Source organism: Babylonia areolata, chromosome 31 (genome assembly GCF_041734735.1).
Source record: "Babylonia areolata isolate BAREFJ2019XMU chromosome 31, ASM4173473v1, whole genome shotgun sequence".
Classification (NCBI taxonomy): domain Eukaryota; kingdom Metazoa; phylum Mollusca; class Gastropoda; order Neogastropoda; family Buccinidae; genus Babylonia; species Babylonia areolata.
Window position 1 is genome coordinate 15,526,516 of NC_134906.1, and position 24,492 is coordinate 15,551,007.

Consider the following 24,492-nt stretch of genomic DNA (forward strand, 5'->3'; position numbering starts at 1 on the left):
GAGTGTGTGTGTGTGTAGGTGTAGGTTTAACCTCAATTTCTGACTTGTTTCAGTGGAATCTTCGATATCTTTTATGTTTCCTTTGTCAATATCTTTGAAATACTAAGTTCTGCTGTACAATTACCACCACCCCCTTCCCCCCTCTCTCTCTTAACTTTCACATTCTTACACATTCTGTCTGTCTGTCTGTCTGTCTGTCTGTCTCTCTCTCTGGTTCCTTCTCTTCTCATTCCCCTTTAGCTATGCAGTATTGTAAACCTGTAAACGGCACGTTATTACCCATATATCCATAACATGGCACATTATTACCCATATATCCATAACATGGCACATTATTACCCATATATCCATAACATGGCACATTATTACCCATATATCCATAACATATGCCCTGTTTTGTTGGTTGGTTGGTTGTTTTGTTTTCCTTCTTCCTTTTTGTCCCTTGGAGGTGACTGGATATAGAAAAAAAAGCATTGTTTTGCTTATTCTATTACCCTCAGAAAATAAAGTTTATTCAGCTGAGTTCAATTCGATTCTCTCTCTATCTCCTTCCCTCCCTCTCATCCATTTTTGGGACGACAACATAAACTGTCGAACAGCGGCGACAAAAACTGAACTTGACTTACGACAGGTCTACACGTCATATAATTCGATCCTGCATTGGTGTGTCAGGGAACCGTCTTTGCAACTTTGATTAGGCACCACAAAGCAAACATTGAAACTAGCGCAGAAGCTTTTAATCACATATGTTACTGATACACACTGCACCTGAGTTATGTCATTAGCAACCGATGAACTAATCACCCAAAGAGATGGTTGATGCACAGCTGGATGACAAACAATATCAGACGGTTATGCAGACAGACTGATAGACAGAAAGGGATCAATGAATAAATAAATAAAATGCATGAATGAGTGAACGGATGAATGAATGAATGAATGAATGAATGAGTATCACTCTGATTATAATAATATAACAACAAACGGAGGAAGGCCAGTGATCGAGGCATCATCCGACCATTTTTTGTTTGTTTGTTTGTTGTTGTTTTGTTTGTTTGTAACCAAATGCTCTAATCCCTTCACTCTTTCACTGCTGTGTCCGGGGTCTTTGCCGTTTCAAAGATTACCACTGAGCTAGGAACACTTTCAACTGCATACGTAATAGATTGCTACCGTTACAACCACCCGGTCTCTATAGCTTTTCCGGCAAACACTGAGCGGACTTCCCAGCATAGCCGGCGTGAGATTCCACACTGTTGCCGAGCGCGTGTTCGTGACAAAAGTCCGCTTGACGAGCAAATAGCATTAATTTGTTGAGTACACAATAAAGTTCACACGGGCAGTGGACAGTCGAGCGTGAATAACTGCATCAAAGAAAGGACAGCGTACACATAAGTTGATCACGTTCATGGCTTTGACAAAACGAAGCCAGTTCATTACTCACCTGCTGATGTCCTCCCGGACTTGTCAGAAGTAAATCTTATGCAGTGATTTGTTTGAGGGCACCATATCCCGCCATCTTGTTTCTAGTCACGCTCTCCGGTTACCAGGGTCAATCGTCTGCGCCTAATCGGTTTATTCTGCATAAAGCAGTGCGTGGTTAAGTACCTAGTTTGCTGATTTAAAAAAAATTCAGTGTGTAATCATTGGCTTCTAGCTGAGATGAAAAAGAAACAATCTACTTTCTCATGATAGGGACTTAATTACTGTTTGCCCTTGAAAGGGAAGTGTTAAATGAAAAGTCGTCTGCTGCACGATAAAGAGTGATCTCCCATGGAGCCTTTTGTCCCTCCCCGGAAATAGAGGGCAGTCATTCACAACAAATATGGATGCAGTAGAGATAATCTAACAATTTGAGGACTACAATTTCGACTTGTTTCGAAAATCAAGCCGACTGAACCAAAATTAGGGCCTCTTCCAGCAGCCAATGAAGCATTGTCTTCCTTTCAGGTGTCCTAGATGGTAGTGACGGACGGTCATCTCTTTCCACCTTCCGACATGAAGGTCCGAATCACAAGTTGGGACGGGCGAGATACGGTGGTAGACATGCAGAGAGAATGGACTGTTGACAAAGTGAAAATTGTTGCAATGGAGCATTTTCTCAGGCCAGGTGATAGCATGAAAACGTCACTGTACCATAAACTGCTTCATGTGCGTCTTTCTAAATGTTTGAGCGAGGACCTGACACTTGGACAAGAAGGCGTTAAAGAAAATGGTGAGTCGCAATCTGTCATGATTGTTGTCAGCTGAGCTGTTAAAACTTGGTTTCTTTGACTGTGATGAGGAAGTTTTTGTGGCAGAGTGGATCATTGATACATATATGTATACGCGTCTCATTTAGTTGTTTTCAGTGCTTTGTAAAATAATGTTGCAGACTGACCCAGCTGTATAATATTTATATGACGTGCGTTTCAGTTTTCACGGAGAACAAAGTTTCCGGCACCTTCGTTTCTTGCACGACAGTCAAATGTCTTCATCTTGGCCACATTTCTTCCACTTTACTTTTCCGTTTATAAGGCGGAAAAAGTTGTAAATATGCAATATTCAATACTCTACATTTCTTCCCTGCCACTCTTTGACTGTCTTTCTCATTCGAAAGGGGAAAAAATGTAGAGTATAACTATAACAATGTTATTTAAACAAATTTACAATTTTTCTGTCATTGGAACAAAACTGGATGGAAAGAACACACGGGAAGAAATGTGGATATTGCCATCATCTTTTCTTTGTCAGTATCTTTCTGCCTACCATTTGTTTCCAAAGAACATCTCACTTAAGTTTTATTTTTGATCAGTTTGATCCCTATGAAAACACAGAAATATTGTCATGGGATGAAAGCATGCTTTCCACATTTTATAGTTTTCGGGTCTTGAGTAACATCACGTCAACATGGAAAGTATCCCCCACCTGCTTTGGTATTTTCTTTCTCTCTTGAGGTGAACATGAGATTGTGATATGTTGCACCAGTGTCTATGCTTCAGTGTGCAGTACAGGTACCTGATATCAGTAACTTAACGAAACTTGATCCTGTGATTGCATGTGTGTGTATATGTGAGTGTGTGCATGTGTGTATATACAAGCATGTGTGCATGACTGAGGGTTATGTGATTTACGTGTAATTCTGAATAGAATCCTCATTATTTTTGGTTGTTATTTTTGTTGGTTTTTTTTTGTTTTTTATAAAAAAATTTTTTTCTCAAATATGAATTTTATTCCAATTGTCATAAGTCATTTTTTCAGTCTCTGTCTCTGTTTCTGTCTCTGAGTCTCTCTCTCTCTTTCTCTCTCTCTCTCTCTCTCTGCCCCTCATGTGTGTGTGTACATGCGTATGCACATGTGCACACACATTCATGCATGCGCAAAATGCCTATTTTACAATCCATGTACTATTTCACTCACATGAATATCCATGAATCAAAAGTAGGTCAAGGATACTAGAGATAATTCCATTTCTACTAGTTGGTCAGGACGGACCAAGAAAAACTTCTTCTTTTTTTTTCAGATCTGTCAAAGAAGAAGAAAACTGTAGCTGAAGCCAGCAAACCTTATTGAAAGAGTTAAGCAAAATCCTGAATTTTTCAAGGCATACAGAGTATGAAAATATTCAAATCAAAGAAAGATGGGAAAACATGATAGAAGGAAAAAAAGGGGGGTAACTGGAGAGGTCAAAACTGTATATAATACATGCAAAAAATACTGTGCCAAGAATTAAGAAAGATAAAGTTGTGCCCTTATGATGATCAAAAACTGATGAGCGACAAGAAGGAAAGATTTATTTCAGTATTTACTGGTTGTCTAGTGCAATGAGGATGATGTTCAGTGGTCAAGTTCACTGATGATGTGAGCATTTCACACCTTTCCAGATGGAGATGACATTGGATGGATGCCACCGGAGATTAGAAAAGAGAGATAAACCACTTACAGAAATTGCTGAAGCCAGGCAGCCTGCGCCGCGACATGCATTCATTATTCATGAGCTGCCTTTGCCCCGCCCAAACAAAAGGAAAGCGTCAGTCGAACGCAGTCTCCTGAGTGATTTTATAATTTGGATTACACCTTTTTTCCCTTTTCTGTTTGCTTCATCCCACGCAGATGTCAAACTCAATTTTGTTGTGAATAACATTCCTAAATATTTATATGTATTGGTTACTTTTATTTCCCTATCACCACAGCACCATTTTTCAAGAGTCGAAAGATTACCTCCACTGATTGCGAAAAACTATAATACTGGTCTTATCGAGATTCACTGTTTGTTGTAGTCTGTCTGTTTCTTGCTTAAGGGCATTTAATTGATTTTGTAACCCTATGGGTGTGTCAGACAAGAGAACAACATCATCAGCAAATAGCATTAAGAGCAAATCTGTTGCGCCAGGTATTATTTGTATTCCATGTCTCCCCTTCTTTGATAACTCCACTGCCAATTCACCGATGAAAAAGGAAAACAGCTGTGAGCTTAGCATACAACCTTGTTTAACCCCTCTTGGACACTGAAAAAAGTCTGAATAAATACCTTTGTCATGAACACATACAAGTACAGAATCGTAATGCTTTTAACAGCCATGTAAAACTCCCGAGAGAGAGAGACAGAGACAGAGACTTAGAGAGAGAGATAGAGCACAATACAACGGTCTGCTCGGGCAACATGAAGCGTTCGTATATATATGAATTATATATATGATTATGTACATATAGATAGATTTAGATTTACATACTGATAGATCTATATGAAATTATATATGTATGTATTCATGTATGCATGTATGTATGTATAGACAGATGTTAGAAGAGAGACAGAGCTGAATATGTGTTTTATGTTTTGATATATATATATATATATATTTTTTTTTTTTTAAGAAATGGTGATGTAAACCAGAAAGTGTGAAGAAAAAGTAGCGTTACGAAAACGCAGTTCAATAATTTATAACTGTCTCTCTCATGTGCAACATTGCGCTGGGGGAGGGGGGGGGGGGAGTTGGTGGTGGGGGGAGCTGCTTTATTTTCTTTTTATATTATCTACATTCAAGCAGATGCAAACGTGCTAAAAACCAAGCAAAAATGAATCGGTTTTCATTGTATACAGCGAATCTTACTACACGTGGGAAATTCCAGGCATAACTTAACTTTTCGCTTTACTGCAGCTGTGTGTGTGTGTGCCGTCAGAACCGACCAGTTTCCTTCAGGTGGGGAAGGAGAGGGTGATTTACCACCACCCTTCCACACTGCGTGTGTGCCTCAAAACGGCTTCAGCACTGTTATAGACAGTAAGAAGGGACCTGCCGCGAGTGGTTTATCTCTCTTTTCTAATCTCCGATGCCACACAGCAGCATTACATCTGTTGCAGACCTGCACATCAGCTCTTCATGCCTGACATATTTTTCTCTCGTGATTTTCAGATAAAACTTAAAAGATACTTCTATATGAAAATATCTATAATAAACTTTAAAGTTTGATTTTTAACCTAAAACTCATTTTTACATTAGCAGTAAAGAATGTTATAACATCCAATTAAGGATGCTTTATTTATTTTGTGCAATATGTGAAGTATGACATTTGGTGTCCAGATAACCCACAATATTTTATTTATGAGGATTTTCAGGTATATGATCTTAACCAGTTCAGTGCCAGAGAATTTTGTTAAAAAAAAAAAAAAAAAAAAAAAAAAGCGCTCTCCCCTTGCCAGGGAATTTTGAGGATTCGGGTGTAATAAGTCACAAAAAATTCTAGCACAAAAGCTATGGGTGATACAGAAGGAAAGTAAACGTTTTTGTGAAAGACAATGGGTGTAGATTCTGCTTCTGGGCTTTTTTCCCAATTGGGTTGATTGCAGATAACTGTTCAGGCATGTTCAGTCAAGATAATTTTTGTGCAACAAAAAAGTCTATTTCCACTTCTACATAATGACATCCATAAAGAAAAGAAACAAAATACAGCTAGAAATAGCATGCCTATTGTCAGATTATACCTGTAGAAGAAGTTAAAACAGGCTATAAGTTCATAAATAAAAACAAATCACAGCTTGTGCAGACATTTAAGTAAATCACTATCCCAACAATGACAAGGGTGGGTAAAGTCAACGTAAAAGGTCAATCATGATCTCAGAAACTGAGCTGGCAAACTTTTTGACAGCAAAGAGTGTTTGCAAGTGAGAGGGTGAAGTTCTTTGATGATGTTCACTCCTTTCAAGTTGCACCTGGGCTGATTAAAGTGTCTGCTATGTATCTGGCTTGCCACCTCTTCAAACAAGTCATCCAGCTGATTCAGTGAAGAAAAAAAAGCGTTAAAAACAAAAAGCACGTGTTTCACGTCCAGTGCAGGTTCAACCCTGCATTTCGTGAAAATCGTGGAGCATTGGCGGTTGTCAATTTCCTACAGTCTGCATTGAAATGTGAGTACACTCTTCCCAAAAGCCATGCCCCCTTGATGACCTCTGGCTGGCATTCGACCTATCGTCTTACATCACTCCTCTCCCTCTTCTCCCCTTCTTCCAATGCTCACTGCATGTATTCTGTCAGTCATAGCCACTTGTTCAAAAACGCTGTCTGATTGGATGGACGAACTGAATTACCATCAAATGGGCTGTCAGTTTCATCACTGTCATTGCCCTCCATCGTGAAAGCTGTCCATAATCACAAGCAGAGCTTTCAGAATTGTGTAAATCTGCTGACTGACTATTTGCTTTACTGGACACAGTTTTGATTTCAGTGCCTTTTTTTCTTTTTTTTTTTTTTGCAAATGATGCAACCCCCTTTTCCACGCGTGTATCACGTGGTCAGTTACTGAGTTAGCAAATTATTATCAAGTTAAAAGGGGTCTTCTACCTGATGTGTGTTTATTTAAATAGTAGTTGGGTCACAGTAAGTATGTTATTTAAACGTAATTTTAGATAGAAAATTTCCTTTTTATAATCCAGACACATCAAACTAAATGTTCAGAGTCTGTGTATGTGAATTGAACCAAACTCCAATGAAGGAAAAATCGGAACATATGCAGGACTTCGGTGGACATCTTATAGGCACTATGGCAATACTTTTTCTAGGATGTCAGCTGATGTCTTGTAGGCACTCTTCTGGTTAATAAATGATAAAACTTACTGATATCAGGATTTTGTGTCGGTAAAGATGCTTTAATTAGCAGTCATAATTGTGAAGACATGCAGCCACATTTTCTGCAGAAATGTCAAGAACCAAAAACTATATGGTTTATGATGTCCGCCTTTAGTAGGTATCTTTCTAGTAGTTCTCTTGCTTGTTCTTGTAATATTTCAGCTTCAGTCATGTCTACTACAGTGTCTTGTTTGCTATGCAAGTTGCAACAGGTTATTTTGACATCTAAATTTCATAAGGTACAAGAAATGGATGTCCACTGTGTAACCCAAATCATTCAGCCACACTGGTTCACAATGAAAGCTTTTTCTGGGCAGCTGGTAAAAGCCACTATTTTTTGTTCAGTATTACCATCATACAGTGAGATGTTCTTTTAATACCAGAAAAGATTTTGACATATTTTCTTGCACTTTTCATTTTTGCATTCCATGTCCTGAAAATGTTTCTTGGATTATAGAACTGCACATGTTAATGCAAGATATGTTGTATAAAGATGGATTAAAATAAAAAATTAAAATAAAAACAACACAGAAACTTACATCACCATCACTACTGTGATTATTGCTGTTGACATTTATTAATTGATTTTTTTAAAATTATTATTAGTTAAATAGTTTGTTGATTAATGTTTTCTTGGTCATCTTTTTTTTCTTTTTCTTTTTAAGTTTTTTCCCTGTTGGGTGTCTCTGTTCTTTTCATATTGTTGCTTTGTCTTGTACGAACATCTTTTTGCAGTCATCTCACACACACACACATACATACACACACACACACACACACACACACACACACACATGTGTATATATATATATATATATATATATATAATGCTCAGATGCATTGTCATAGATTTTAGAAAATATGATACTGATTAGTTAGACTATCTTCTGACCCCTCCTGCCTCCCATTTGATTTCCCCTTCTCCATGCCCCCTTCTCCATGCCCCCTTCCCCATTCCCCCTCTACTCCCAATTCCATCCACCACTATTTACTATGTTTGAGAGAAAGAGCATATTACTTTTAATTTGAGATCATAGTAGTGAGTCATCTAACCAAGATTATTTCAGGAGTTTCGACCAGATTTAGAAAAGATTCTCCATCAGCAATATCTGTTTATTGCTTGACCAGTTGTGGGAATCTAGTTTTGTAAAGTAAATGAATAAATAGGTATGTATTATCAATAAATATATCCATGACTAGATAGATAAATAAAGAATCAATAAAAGTAAAAAATGTCAGAAAGTGACTTTCAATGAGACAGCTTTTAGTCTTACTGTCTTTACTGACTTTACTGTCTGTTGCATCATTTGTTAAGTTGCTTTTCAAGTTTCGTTTCTGCTCCAGATGAACTGTTGCTGTTGAAACGTCGCCTACCACCATCAGCATTTGAAACCTCTGATCGACAGGTTTGTATCCATTTTCTTATCATTCAGTCATTTCCTGATGTTTTTAATGTATATCATAACACACACAATATAATATTTGGACTATTAGTATTATTGTTGTGATTTTTCTTTTTATGATACTGTAGTACAGTTGAATCTGTTCATGATGGCTCAGAAAATGGCTTGAAAAATACATCTTTCCAGGTAGGGGTGCTTGTAGGGAAGACTCAAGTGTTTTTATGTAATATTACTAATAATAATCATAATTATAATCATAATAGATAGTACTTATATGGCGCAAACTCCCCGTGTAATGGGCTCTAAGTGCCTTACATGAAACAGCACATATAGAATCGTGCATAAATACATACCTCTGCATATGAAAAAAAATAACTTGTATGATATATACGTGTATCTATACACCAACACAATACTATAAATTGTAGGTATTAACAAATACACACACACACACACACACACACACACACACAAGACAAAAATGCCATACACATGCGCACACACGCCGGCACACACACAAACATCCACCCATAGACACACACACTATGTGATGACTTAAGTAGAGGGCAAAGTGTGGTGGGTGATAGGAGGAAGAATGCAGACAATGAACTATGATTTATCACACCCAAAAGCCTGTTTGAAAAGTTGGGTTTTCAAGTTTGTTTTGAAAGAGGACAGTGTTGATGTGTGACACAGATCCAGAGGAAGAGAATTCCAGACAGGAGGTGCTTGATACTGAAAGGCCATTTGGCAGGGTTCCCACAGGTTGGGAATGGTTGGGAAAGTTTGGGGAAAATGGATGGTCCTTGTCCCAGTTCTGAAAGTTTGGGAAAAATAGCATTTGGTGTCTGTGGGTTGGGAAGGTTTGGGAAAATTGAACAAGCATCTTCAAAAGCTAAAAGTAAAACAAGCATCTTCAAAACCTAAAACAAGCATCTTCAAAACCAAAGATATAGAAAACCAAACAACAAAGGCAGCTAGCCTTCAGCTAGCCTATTATTGTACTAAACATTATAGCTAGTAGGCCTAGGCCCTAACACCTCTTGTCAGCAATGCTGGAAGTTGAATGGAATTCCTTCTTCCCTCCTTTCCTTATCAGTGCAAGTGCACCACAACTAGCCCACATGTGAGGCTATGTTCTGGCATGCATTGACTTCATGATAGGCCCTTACAGTGTCAAGGCCAGTGGAACTACACCCAATGAAACCAGCCTGTTTTCCCTCCTTTTCTCTGCAACCATCCTCTCTCCTAGCAGTCTGGGCTTATGCCAATGATGCTTTTCTTTGCCTCTGACCTTGCCTGCCTGATGAAAAAATTGATGGCCAAGTTTGTCAAGCCTGAAGTACTTGTTGGCTGCAAGACTGTGCTCTCCCTCGAGTCTAGTAATTCTGTGAAAAAAAGTGGCCGAACCTCCAAAAAATTGCAAGAAAAGGTTTTTTTGGCTCTACGAATTTTTCGCTCTATCACCCGTAAAAAATTGAAGATAATTGAACGTCAGATAAGATCAGGAAAATTAGATAAAGAAAAATAAATAGGCTGAGATGGAAGCACACCATACTTTTTTGCTGCCACAGCTTGTCATTCGCGCCTTGTCAAGTCGGGCGTCGTGCAGTGAAACCTGTTTCATACTTCCCTGACCGTAGTGAATGTTTTACGTTGATTTATTGGCAATTCGTGATTCCGGAATAATAAACATACTTATAACTGTCAATTGAATCAGTTACTGAACTGTTATAACAGTTATCTTGTTCCTAATTTGTATCTAGACAGACAGCACGAAAGTGGCGTTGAAGAAAGGTTCACATGTTGCCTTCGCAAAATGTGGTGTTGAAGTATGGTGAACCATGTGCTTTAAAAAAATATTTTACTGAAGAAATTACAACATTCAACTTTCTTAAGTAATTGTATGTAAAATGGAAATGGACGGTCATCAAGGCACTTTTGTGATCTGAAGTGACGACAAGCCATTGTCTGGATTCTAAAAACATTGATTTATTTTGTTTGTTTGTTTTGTTTTTTTCTATTTGTGTATTTAACAATTTACTTATTCATCTATTTGTTTTATCTTTAGTTTGTTAGTTACACATTTATCATTTTATTTTTGTTTATTCATTTATTTATCTAGTTATGAACTGTCTTGTTTGTTTCATTTTATCTATTATTATTATCTTATTTTCGTGGGGGTATTTCAAACAACTGTGTGTGTGTGTGTGTGTGTGTGTGTGTGTGTGTGTGTGTGTAAGAAAGAAAGAGAGAGAGAGAGAGATGCAAAACATTATTTTGAATTTGAAAGCAAAATATCACCAAATGTGGATATGCGCACACTCGCACACATTCGCAAACAAAATGTGTCATTCATGTAGATGTTTTGTCCACTGTGACCTGGAAATGTGGAATTTATACATGAGATGTTGTCTATTCTAATGGATTCATCTATGTCAGATTTGTATATATATATATATATATATATATATATATATATATATATAATCCAATTAATATAATCCTATGTTTGATCGTGACCTGGTTTCCATTTGACCTTAAGCTGGTCCTCTTTTCAGCAGTAATAAGTACAATATCAAAAGAAATCAAACCATACAAGAAGAACATCGATCCTGACAGTCTGTGCACATTAACGTGAAAGGCAATGTATAAGCAGAGCGACTTATTCACACAAAGCTGTCTTTATGTGTCTTAAGGTTGCATTTTAAAAATATACACTTACATTTTGCAGACATTCTTTACCAGTAAGTATGGATGCAAGTCTGAAAAAAAAAAATTGCGATTATTTTGGGATTAGACCACTTTTTATCATAGAATTACTGGACTAATTCATAATAATGTCCATCCTCACAAAGGCTTCCCTCTCAGTGTTGTTCTTAAGCAGTTGTCACCTGTGCTGAGTTTGAATAATGTATTCCATGACACTCTCCACATGCTGGCGAGCAGTCAAAAGCTTGTTTTCTGCAGGTACACCTCTTTTTGTCATAGTCACACTCGCAGTCACAGCGGATAATGCACAGAAGCTTGGAAGGAGCAGGAGGCAAGTCTGCTGTTCAAGGCGGCACCATCTGGTTGTCAACAATCTTCCAGCCCCATTGTCCCGGCACAAGCGTGTCATTTCCACTGTTGGACTTGCAGATATGTCCTCAAACTGTGGTATTTGGTAGCAGAGGACGTTGGGGGCAGAGAGTGAACTTGTATGAATGTTGTCCTAGACGCTACCTTTGAACAGAACATCATATATCTAATCTTGTCAAGGGTGGACACTGTCTTCCTATCATACAAAGACAAGAGCTTTCGCTCACCAGCAGCAACAGTCTCATCTTTCTCTAAGTTCTTCAGGAATGTCTCTGCCAGTTCACAAAGTCGTTCTGAGCTCAGGAATTTCTGGAAACCTGTCCGTTTGCCAGTTCCAAAAGCTCGGGACATTGTGTCACAACCTATGGCTGCATGGATGACAGGCAAGATATGTCATATCCTGCTAAGTGAACTCTGAACGTGCTTGATGTTCCAGCACCTGAACGGCTTTCTGCTTTTCTTGAGAAAGACTTCATCTGAATCACTTTTGAAATGGTAGACCAAAAGGACTAAAAGATCTGTGTCATCGCCAACAACCACTGTCTCTTTGCCTTTTGCACTTTCCTGAGCCTCAGCAACAATCATGCAGTCAGCATCTCCTTCAGAACAGAAAGTCACACAACAGTTGTTCCGCAGCTTACAAGAAAGCAAGTCAATAAAACGTTGCTTGTTTTTATGATTGGCTAGAAACAGGTCTTTCCTGATTTGCAGGGTCATGTCTGGTGTAAACTGAACCTCCATGGACGACTTTCCCTCAGTTCTGCACATACATGTGACGTCTTATGTGCTTGGACCACTTGTATAGCCATTACAGGCTTCTTGTACTTCTGTCGTACATGTCTGATGTAAGTTTCAATGATGGAAATGTAAGTTGAGCCACAAGACCAGGGATTTTTTTGAGAAGTGCCTCTCCATGCAGAACAAACGCACATCACCAAGAAAGGCACTCTCTGGCATGGGTTTGGAAACTCTTTTCCAGATCTCATCAGCAAGAAGGGCTTTATTTCCTTGACAAAGAAAAATAGAAGACTTAGAAAGAGATGATGTGTGACTCGACAGCTCATATCTGAACACCTCACTGTTGTCCTCGTATTTACTGCCTGCGCTTGAAACCAGGCACTGAAACAGAAGTTGAGGATCGATAGCCACCACTTCTGCGTCAATCTTGACAGTGTTTATGGAGGCCATCGTAACAGCCTGTTCTGACCTGAAGGTGTATTCCGTGGCTTTGTGGCCTTCCATCTTCTTCAAGATTTTATTTCCCACTTGGTTTGCCTTGTGTGCATCCACCTTGGTGTTTGCAACCATACCTGTGGCTGTATTCTTCAGAACAGGACCAGCAATGAAAGGATCTCTCTCTTCCAGGAGAGCAAGGATGACCATCATGTCATGACCATCCTGCCTCTTTCTGGCAGTGCTGATGTCTTTGTGCTGTTCACTTGAGAAAGACAACCCAGTGATATTCTGAATGGACGTATTGATGTCAGCACAAGTGGGCATTGATAGAAGCCATGCTGCACGTTGGGATTCTGACATTCCACGACCACATGTCATCCCCCCTGTTGATTTGATGCTACTCATAAACACTTGCTCAATAAAAGATCGACAGAAAGACCAGCCACGTCAGGGTTGGTTTGTTCAAGTTGCACCATATCTTGTAGGTTCAGCTGGATTGACTTTGTGTACAGAGTGTGACCAGCTGAAGCAAGAAAAGGTATCATCTCCTGCAACATACTCAGGTGAAGATGCCAGTTTCCCGTCCTCTCTGCCTTCAGAAAACGTCGTAAAATATCTATGAGATGCATGTATTGCAACCACGAGGCAGCTGTGGGGTGTTACTTTAGCTCCTCCTTCTTTGCATCCAACTTGTCAGAAATTCTGGAGATAAGATGTGTGTTTGCCTCAAGGTCATGAGCTACAAGTTTGCCCTCCATGAGAGAAATTATACAAAGCCAGTCCATGATCAAGATCTTCATCTAACATTGGTTCGGTGAAGTCCGTGTGATCAGTAGCATTTGATCTGAAAGTGTCCATTGAATTTTGAAGTTCATTTTGAACATGTTGATCCACTTGTTCCAAATGAAGGTCTTCTGGAACAAGATCTAGGTTCTGTGTAGTTGGCAGCTTGACTCCAAATCTCTTAGCAGTCACGAGTGCGTTTAAGCAAAGAGTCCACTAAAAATGTCCTCTTCCTGCTCGTGTCACTGCTTTTCCTTGCATCATGTGCATGACAGCATATGGAGAGAAGGGCAGTTCCAGAACCTTTAACCTCTTGCAACCCACTGCCTTCTGTCAACCGTCCAATGCAGCCTCAGAAGCTCATTTCAGCATGGAAAGCACCAAGGCGCAGCACCATCGACTTCATATAACTGGCAGGAGGCTCATTAGCAAGATGTCCTTGGCTTTCCACCAGAGTGGTTGATCCAGAGTCAGGACAGGTGTTGAGTTGTATTGTGTGGCCTCTTTTGTGATGAAATGCATGGTCGAATTGAGACAGGCCATGTCACTTGGACTGAGGTCGATCACGGGCAGGAAGCCAGAGATGCCACAGTGACTGCCCATGTGAACAGCTGGCATCATACGTGACCAACCAGGCCGGCCTCTGTGTGTGTGTGTGTCTGTCTTTCTTCTGTTGCAACATTCTATTTATACACAGATATGCATTGTGCAGTAAAATCAAACTGACTAGCTTTTCTGTATGCTGTCAATTGATGGAATTCGTTTGTTTTCTAGCATATACATTTATGTAATACCTTGTTTTTTTTCTTATTGCCTTTCCGCAAGTTCATTTTTTTTCATAAAATGGGGGTGGTACGTAAGAAAAGTCTTCCTGTGCTTGTTCTTTTCCTTCAGTAAACAAGATTCCTTCTGCTAGTTCTCTCTCTCTCTCTCTGTCTCTCTGTCTCTCTCTCTGTCTCTCTCTCTCTCTTTCTCTCCTCTTCTTCCGTCCCTCTGCTTCCTAACTCCTCCCTTGCCCTTCCGCCTTCCTAGCACGCACACACTCACACACACACACACACACACTCACTCACTCACTCACTCACTCACTCGCACACACACTTTCACAGTCAGTAGTTAAACGGAGATAAACAAAAAACAAAACATAACAAACAAACAAACAAAAAAAACAATAAAAGATAAGCCAATGAAGACAGTGCTTATGGAAATAAACAAACGAATACATATGAAATAAACATTGATGGGAACGAAAGCCCACAAACTCACTATTAAAAAAATGTTATCACCTTTGCAGCCCTTTTCCAATAGTACGGAAAATGTTTTGTCAACACTGCAGGGGTTTTTGCAAATCACACATGTCTTGATATTAGTCCATTTCCATTTTGCAGAGAAATCTCAAAAAAGAAATTCTTTTAATTTTCAGCGAAAGAAACTTTATTAAGCGCATGGTTTACCATACTTTGACTTCACAAATGCGAACACGGCGGTATCGCGCGAACCTGTCTACCCCTATGCCACTGCTATGCAGTGTGGCACACTTTAGGATCATGATAACTGTGATTAAATTTTAGTAACAGTCTAATTTGACTGTTGTAAGTACACTTGCTTTTTCGGAAACACTACTTAACAATGAAGCAATGTAAAATCATGTATGATATTCAGTACGCTCAACAGAGAAGCATAAGATACAGTGGTAGGCAGGTTCTGCTGGGCGGACGAAATGCCAGAGTAGTTAACGGGCCTATCCCCATTGTGGCATCCTTGACAAGGTGTTAGTTACGTGACCCAGTTGAGAGTTTCAGACTCAGATATGGTGTGCTGTTTGCGCCATCTCCTTGTGTTTGTTTTTCTTTATTTAATTTTCCTGCTCTTATCTGACATTCGATTTTCTTTGATTTTTTACAGCTGATAGTGTGAAAAATCCTGAATATTTTTTAGGTATTTTCTTAATTTTCTTAGACTACTATCAAGTATGGAGTTAGCGGACAAGAAAAATCAGCTGGATACACCCAAAGTCAATGTCAGCTTTGCTGCTTCCCACACTCTTCGAGTGAAAACTGGTGCTTCAGACAGGGATCGCCATTCCTTCCGCAAAGAGTGCTGCGACTTCCATGTAGCACTGGTTAAGAAGGTGATGGAGAAGGCGCCCATCAAATACCAGCTTGTCTGCAGCCTCACATGGTATGGATCCCAGGATCCTGCTGGATGAGAACAGCTTCCAGGCCTGTGTCAGCCAGCTCAACCTGACGCTGAGGATCATATGTGATGCTGGTAGGATGAAGGAGGGCGACTGTGACCAGATAACAGACCCAGTTCAGGAGGTTCACGGACAGTGTCTGGAAGGAAGCAGCAATGCTTTCCAGAGCTTTGATCTGGGCAAGGGCAGAGTGGATGAACTCCTGTACCAATGTTTATCTGGCCGCAAAGAATTCTCCTTGCTGTGGGAATTGATCCAGAAAATGCTCACCCTGAGCCATGGGCAAGCCACAGTGGAGAGGGGTTTCAGTATCAATAAGGAGACCATGGTAGAAAACCTGAAGAAGAGGTCTCTGGTTTCCAGGTGTCTTAATTATTGATACAGTCAGGAGAGCTGGTGGTCCAGCCAAACTGCCCATCACCAAAGAGATGCTGTCCTTCGCATCATCAGCCAGGCGTCGCTACGACCTGCACCTGGAGGAAGAAAGGACAAAGCAGGCCAACAAGTCCAAGGAAGCCAAGAGAAAAGCAGAGGCTGAAGAGGTAGAGCAGCTGAAGGCTAAAAGGCGAAGACTTCAGGAAGACATTGATGGACTGGAGGCTGCATCTGCTGCAAAAGCTGAAAAGGCAGAACAACTGGGTTATCTGTCCCTTCTGGCCCAGTCGAATGCTCTCAGAAGAAGAGCATCTGAGAAGAAAGAGGAACTGGCAAACCTTGACAACATGTTGGCTGAAAAGAGCAAAGCCTTCTAGCAACAGGCCATATAAGACAAAGACAGTGCAAGTTTTATGTAAATATACTGTACATAACTGGACTGTGAGGTGTGATTGTGAAACAAATTGTGGAATTTTGTCTGATTTGATTCTTGAGAGCAATGAGACTTTTTCTTTTGCAATACACTTTCCAGATGTGTAGTGGGAATTTCGGGGAATACATCACACCATTGCTCTTTCTTTTCAAGCTTTAGATGCTGTTTACATAAGGACTGTGGACAGCATGTGGACTAGATTGTTTATTGTCATTCTACAATTTATTGACTTTTTTTTTTTTACCGCAAGACTCCTTCAAGTAGAGGGAACTGAAAAGAATACAGAGTACTGTGTCTGCTGTGAGACTGGTGAGTTTCTTCATTTCTTTTAATTCAAGCTAGTGTATAGAAAATAAAATTTACCTGCGGTTACCGTATGTGTATGAGATGTAACATGGTTGGGAAAACTGGTGGTGGGAAAGGTTGGGAAGTTTGTTTCTCCAAGTCTGTGGGAACCCAGTTTGGCCAAATGTTTTTGAAGACATGTCACATATAATGCTCAAATTTTTGTTAATACTTTTTTTCTTTTCTTTTTTGTTTTGTTTTGTTCTTGTTTGATGCTTCCACTAGTTTCAGAAATTTGTCATGTCTTGAAGACAAATTATTCTACTTGCAATCTCAGTGTTTTAAATATGAACGTATCTGGGTTTTTTCCCACAGTTTTAGTGATCACACATTCACAGTCATTGTTTTTCCTTTCTGATGTGCAATGTTCTTGATCACTTTTATTCTGTCTTAAGTGTTAAAACCAAAGAGTTTCTTGTCTGCCAAAGAAAATGAAGTCTTTGACATTTAGCAAGTCTAATTTTTGACAGTTGATGTATCTTCAAGCCTGCCTGCCTGTCAGTTTCTCTCTCTCTCTCTGTCTCTCTGTCTGTCTGTCTGTCTCTCTCTCTCTCTCATTCTCTCTCTCCATCTCTTTCCCTCTCTTTCCATTGAACTTATTAATGTCATCAACCCCCCAGAAATTCCTTGAAAATTTTCTCTATTTTTTTGCAAAGCTTTCAAAATCAAATTCTGAGAAATTGGGTTTTTTTCTTCTTCAGAATACATGTTTTCAATATTCCACACTGTAAACCATAGTGCAGTTTGTATTTTATTTTATTATTTGACTGTGGAGTGATGGCCAAGAGGTAGCGCGTCTGCATAGGAAGCAAGAGAATCTGAGCACGCTGGTTTGAATCACAGCTCAGCCACTGATATTTTTCCCCCTCCACTAGACCTTGAGTGGTGGTCTGGACGCTAGTCATTCAGATGAGACAATAAACCGATGTCCCATGTGCAGCATGCACTTAGTGCATATAAAAGATCCCACTGCAACAGAAGGGTTGTTCCTGGCAAAATTCTGTAGAAAAATCCACTTCAATATGAAAAACAAATAAAACTGCACACGGGGGGTGGGGGGGGGCGGCGGCGCTGTAGTGTAGCAACACACTCTCCCTGGGGAGAGCAGCCCGAATTTCACACAGAGAAATCTGTTGTGATAAAAAGAGAAATACAAATACAAATATTTTGATGTTCACATGTAGTATGTACCATAATGTGATGTTTATAAAAGTAATCTTCACATGTATACCCCATTAGAAAGGGCATATATATATATGTGTGTGTGTGTGTGTATTTATGAATAAACTATCTTGAATCTATTTCTAACCCTCTCTCTCCACAGATGTCCGTTCCTTCCTCCCACACAGTGTCTGTCATGTATGTATACGTATACGCATGCATACATCTGTGTATGTTGATCAGAAGGAGGATCGACGCACTCCTGACATGGCCACCATCAGGAAGGTGACTTCCCATCTTCCCAAAACCAACTACAACACCAAGGAGGAGGAGCCCATCAACTCTGTGGATGTGAGTCAGTCTGTCTGTCTATCTGTCAGACTCCATTTTCTCTTGTTTCCCTGTCTTTTTCTGTTTGTCTGCCCTCTTTTCTGAATGTTACAGACCCAGGTCCCATTGTTTCCAAACATTGGAACATTACAGACCTTGGTTCAGGAAATCTCTTCCACAAAATATCAGAAATTACTTGACTTTTCAAATCTGATCTTAAAACATATTTGGACAATATTTTGAATTGTAGAACTTTCTCCCCTCAGACAGTCTTTGTGTGTGTGTGTGGGGGGGGGGGGGGGGGGGAGAGTTGTTGGAGATTAGAGATGCTACACTGTTTTAAAAATATATTAGTGAGCTTGTACAAACACTTTTTATTATGTTCTTATGTCTAATTCATGCTACATACATTGTTAAATGCACTTACAGCAGCAGGATAAACCCTGTTTCACTCTTTGCTTGCCTGTCAGTATGTCCATCATTTCTTATGTCTACAGATATGACTGTGTAAAGACAAGCGATTACCTTTTTTCTCTCTCCTTTGACATATCAGTTATAATAAGTGATGACTAGGGACTGAGTAGAGGAGATAGACAAGCAAACACTGAACAGACAGAAAAAGATGCTAGATGAATTAAAACACCCAGACAAATGCAAACACTTGATCAGCACTAAAAACTTTCATGCAAAGATATTGTCCATGGAAGCAACCACAGAATTGAGGATGAATGGAAAAATATTAACGTGAGAAAAGGGAGGAGGAGAGAAGACCAAAAGGACCAGGCATAACATACCAATGTAAAAAATAGAGATATAGAAACTTTAAAGTGGGAAAAAATAGGACTAGGAGGTTTGAGGCAAAGTTGCCCAAGTTAAATGTTCTTTTAATTGTTAACCTTGCTGTGCTGAATGTTTTTCTAACTCTTTTTAACTTACAGGTAAACACTTCACCACTGTATGTGCAGTTTCAGACAGAGCTCAGGCGAATTCTGATCTCTCTGATTGAAGCATCTCAAAGGATTCTGTGTCTGAACCCATCAGCAGCAAAGATCTTCAAGCAGGCTGAAGGTGGGTCATTTTCTCATAATTATTTGTAATATAAATTTTAAAAAAACACAAAAACTATTGTCATTACTTTTGATGCTTACATTGCACCTTTCTTAGCTCTTTACTAACAAGGAATCATTTGCACAACAGACTGCCAGCCAGGGTAGAGTTGACTAACAACTGTATCTAGATGTTATCAGTAATTTCCTTTGTCATTCTGTCAGGCTTCTGTCATGTGCATGTACACACATAATTAGATATATATATATATATATATATATATATATATATATATATATATTTAGATATATATATTAGTGTGGATTTTTCTTCAGAATTTTGTCTGGAGTGGACATACTTTTTGTTGCCATGGATTCTTTTACACGTGCTTTGTGCATGCTGCACACAGGATCTTGATTTATCGCCTCATCTGTCCAGACCACTACTGAAGGTCTGGAGAGGAAGAAAATTCTGACCAGTGTGGGATTCGATCTCAAACTCTTAGATTTTTTTTGCTTCATAGGTGGATGTGTTACCATCCTTCTGATAATGAACGTGTTACCATTCCACTGATAATGAACGTGTTACCATTCCACTGATAACACATCTTTATTTTGAAGTGACACATTATTAAAGAACATAAGAGAAAAAATGTTATTGGTAGAACAAACAAATATTTTTACTCTCACAGGACAAAGTTGCTTGAAGCATTTTACCTTGTTGCACACATGTATCACATAATTGATACTGTAAGATCACAAATATCAACAATTGAATTTCATTAGATTGGCAGTTTAAAGACAAAACTACATAATTCATCTTTATTAACTCTTTCACCACCAAAGGCGACTTTAGTTGACTAGACAGTGCACCGCCATGGGCAACTTTTCTCAACATCAAGGGGTCATGTTGATACGGCCATTTTTCACATTCTAACAAAGCTTGACAGTTGCAACCAGTTTCATACCATTAGAACAATGACTAACTAACCTTTGCTCCCTGACCAAGTTTGAAGTGAATAAGTCCATTGTGTTGTTTTGACATGAACGAAAGCTTTTGACTGAGAGCATCGTTTCTAAAATATTTGGTGCTGAGGGGTATTTTTCACACAGAAACTTGGTGGTGAAATAGTGAACACTTTCAGTGACCAGAACAATTTATAATTTTTGCAAAATAATAAACAACCTCTTAAAAAAAATTAAAAATAAAAAAATTGCTCAAAAGTATGTAAAAATAAGTTCAATGTTGACAGGATGAGATAACTCCTAATCAGGGAAAGATAACTAGGATTTTTCGGGGGGGAATACACCCAGTATTTTGGAGGGGAAAAAAGAAGAAAATTCAGATTTGTTTATTTTGTTTGTGGACATGGTGCCAGAATGTCAGCAAATGTATTAGACACAACAACCAAGTGCAGTTATGTTGTTTCCTCCACTACCATGTTGTTTTAAATATAAACAATGTACATTAACACTCACATTCTCCTATACACACCCCCTCCCTCCCAAACACCCACAAACAATATCACACAATAGCACAACACAAAACCTCACTGTGAACAATATTTCAGCTTGAAGCTTTGATTAGGAGGGTTTTGCAGTAAATTTAAACCTCAAATGAAGGTTTCTGTACCCACTTCTAACACAACCCCATCCCCTTCCTGTTTATGTACCTTGTAGCATGACTTGTAATCATCACCAGGATAACCAGAATCACTTCAGCTGATCAACAACATTACTTTCATGTTCTGTTATGTTCTCTTAGTTGCTATTATCGACGTTGTGCAGTAAATCAAACAAAATTCTAGCCACCTTTTCTGTTCTGTACATCCTAGCAGTGTTGACACACTTAACAGCTTTTTGCTTCACAAAACATAAGATATTGCTTCGAACACTCATCAAGACAGTCGCCATTTGCAATGATGCAAACGAGTGGCTTGACAGTTGATAATGCAGTTACCCTTAAAACTGAAGATATATCTGCAGTCCGAAATGAAAGGCTTAAGCTCTTATTTTCTGTCTGTCTCTGTCTCTTCTAGAGCTTTCAGTCCTTCCACTATCTTTCAAAGGCAAGGATTGCAAGTCACGCACACATGACACATCTGATCTCACTTTTAAACTTGCTGCAAGAGTGGATGTTGCTTGCAGTTTTTTTTCTTCAGAGTTGGAAAATATTGTACTGTGTCACTGCTGCTATGTGCCTGTTTGATTGTTGTGGTTGCCATGTTTTGTATGCATTTTTCTTGTCCTTTCTTTTTCCTTTTTTTGTTTTCCCCATGGGCATCAGTATGAAAGTTGCTATTTCAGAGATGCTGAGTGAACCACTGCCTCAGCCCAAGATTGACCAGAGTGCCCTCAAACAGCTGACAGACATGGGCTTTCCTGAGCCACGGGCCAAGAAAGCTCTCATCTTGAACAAGTCAGTGCATGTGTGTGTGCTTCTAGATCTCTGTGTGTACTGGTGAGTGTGTAATGGGTAATAAGGTTTTTTGTATGTTGCACAGCACAACTTAAATCTGACACTCGGTGATTTTTGATAATGATGTTAAGAAGGTTGGAGGGTATATACATAATTATATATGTGTCTGTTGATGTGTGTGTATGCACATTTGTTTGAGCGTAACAGTGTTCATGAAAAAGGAGAGAACCAAGAGAAAGTAACATAACTACATGGAGGTTTTCACAGACTTCATAGAAGAGAAAAAAATTAATTTCAAACATTTTATGGAAGTTTTGACAGATGAAAAACTTGCCTGCCTTTCCAGAAATGATGCATTCATTATGGAAACATGAAAATTGATGACTGCTCCAGATGCTATTGCTGTGGATCACATTTTACAAGAAAAAAAACAGCAACAAAGAAACAAAGATTATAGTTGTTTCTGAAAATTCTGGAAAATTTCAGTTTGTTCCTGATTATTATAACATGTCTTCCTGATCATAAGATTTTGGGGTAGGTATGTATGCATATGTGTAGCGGCAGTGGCCTGCCTGTGTGTGTGCAGAATGGCAGTGATGGCTGCCATGGACTGGTTGTTCCAGAACGAGAATGACCCTGACATTGACACCCCTCTTCCTGAGCTGGAAGACCCGACCCCTTCCACCAGCTCTGCAGAACCATCGGTAGGTTGAAGGTTATACAGTGAGATTAATTAAAAAGAATAAAGGTCCCACAGCCTTTTACGGCTGTCTGGGCAATGCATTGATATCCACTGTCTCGGGTTCAGCATAGCCATTAGAAGTCAGGGCCCAGTCCTGTCCTTTCACTGTTTTAACTCACTGGAGATGCTCAGAACGACATGCCAAAGTGTAAGATACGATGGATTTCCGAATTTTTTTCATACACTCAGCAGTGTTCAATTAAAGGGAAACAAATCAGGCTTTTTTGAGGGACCAGTCTAGGAAAAATTGAGTTATTTCCCCTTGACCGTTAACCCTGTGAAAGGCTTTTTTCTTGATCTTTCTTGACTGGGGGGATTATGACCCATACACAACAAACGTGGCGACGCGGTGAACTTGCCCCCCAGCGTGACACTGTCAAAATTGTGACAGAAGAAGGATCAAACATTGAACGTCACCTCCTAGACACTGGTGACGAATTCTGTGATGATTTTTCTGATGATGATGACATTCATTTAGTACCAGATGATGATTTTGAAAGTGACGATGAAACTGCAGACTGACCCCTATGACGCTGAGACAGAAATCGACAGTGACACAAGTGACGGCCATACTGCAAGACAAGATGACTTGATGACTGTAGATATTGATGATGAGGAACAAGAGTACTTGTATGAGTGGGTAAAAGACCTGACAAAAAAAAAAAACCAACTTCCCACTGGCTGCACCTTTCACTGGGACCCCAGGACTCTCACTGACTTTCCAGACACGTCCACTCCTGTTGAGGTGAGTGTGTTTACAATTTGATATTGTTGCTAATTTATTTCTTGTGTAAATATTGTTGATTTTTACAATTTTCAATGAATAATTTGTATATATAATGTAAAATTATCATTTTCTGTGTGTGCATTTATTAAATTGTGTAGGGGTGTGTCTGTGCAATGGGTGTCAGTGTATTATGCGTGGGCATGTCTGTGCATGTGTGTTATTTATACTGTCACTCCTGAATTATTATGCATGTGTATATGCTGTGTAATATTTATGTTTATTTTTCTTTCTTTTTTTTCTTTCTTTTTTCTCCCCCTTTTTTTTGCAATACATACAAAAGCTTTTCTTCTTTTCTTCTTCTTTTCTTCTTTTTTTCTTATGACAGCATTGTCTGTTACAGAAATTCAAAACACTTTACTTGCATGAGGAGGAGATCTGCCAGACACAGGAGCAGACATGGGGGGACTGAGGCCAGGCAGTCAGTGGCCTGCTAACATTCCACCCACCAAGGAGCAGCAGACCAGGAAAACACAGAGAGGGTGCAAGGTGTGCTATGCCAAACACAAAGCACAAGGAACATCACGTCAAGCCAACACAATCATGTGCAAACAGTGTAAAGTGCCCCCTCTCTGCTGTTCATGCTTTGAGGTGTTCACACAGTCAGTGACTACAGCAAATAATAATCTAGCTGCAGCAGAAATGTGTAAATAGGTTTTCTCTTCTTATTTTTCAAGTGATAGATTTGTATGGTTTTGCGTTTTCTGTTTTTCCAGTGTTGTGATCTTTTACATTATTTTTTTTTGACAGTTTGTTGTGCAACATTTGACTTCAAACTGATTCATGATAATCAGCAAATCTTACTGTGTGAGAAAATCATCTTATGCTTCTTTGTGGATTAGCTGATGGATATGACATGCGTGGTGAGTACAGTATACCTGTTTTTCAATTTTTTTGTTTTTCAGTATTTAGTGACATAATTTAAACTATAAAAAATATGGAGAGCACAGGATCAGGAGTCAAGATGGCTGCCAGAAAAAGAGGGCGCTAGTCAGGGATGCACAGGGGAGGTAACCTACTTCGGGAAGTTATCGGCTGTAGCTACTTTCGTTTTCTCCGCATAGGCGGGTAGTAGTTTGCACAGGACAGGAATCAGACCCCTGCTGGAGTCTGC

At 39.3% G+C, this 24,492-nt stretch overlaps 2 protein-coding genes across 3 annotated transcripts in view; one reads left to right on the top strand and one right to left on the bottom strand.

The window, feature by feature from the left end:
• Window positions 1-1,698, bottom strand: part of LOC143275959 (uncharacterized) — a 50,724-nt gene extending 49,026 nt beyond the window's left edge. Inside the window, exon 1 of the mRNA XM_076580307.1 lies at window positions 1,445-1,698. The gene's annotated coding sequence lies outside the window, so the exon portion shown is untranslated. The remainder of the gene's footprint in view (window positions 1-1,444) is intronic.
• A 128-nt stretch (window positions 1,699-1,826) lies between these two features.
• Window positions 1,827-24,492, top strand: part of LOC143276322 (ubiquitin-associated domain-containing protein 1-like) — a 35,733-nt gene continuing 13,067 nt past the window's right edge. The window contains exons 1-6 of one of the 2 annotated variants that reach the window (XM_076580831.1): window positions 1,827-2,215; window positions 8,448-8,509; window positions 18,301-18,408; window positions 19,326-19,455; window positions 21,741-21,852; window positions 22,439-22,556. In XM_076580831.1, the coding sequence (XP_076436946.1) occupies window positions 1,960-2,215; window positions 8,448-8,509; window positions 18,301-18,408; window positions 19,326-19,455; window positions 21,741-21,852; window positions 22,439-22,556 (786 nt within the window). In that variant the 5' untranslated portion in view covers window positions 1,827-1,959. The remainder of the gene's footprint in view (window positions 2,216-8,447; window positions 8,510-18,300; window positions 18,409-19,325; window positions 19,456-21,740; window positions 21,853-22,438; window positions 22,557-24,492) is intronic. The other variant, XM_076580832.1, reaches the window with a different exon arrangement.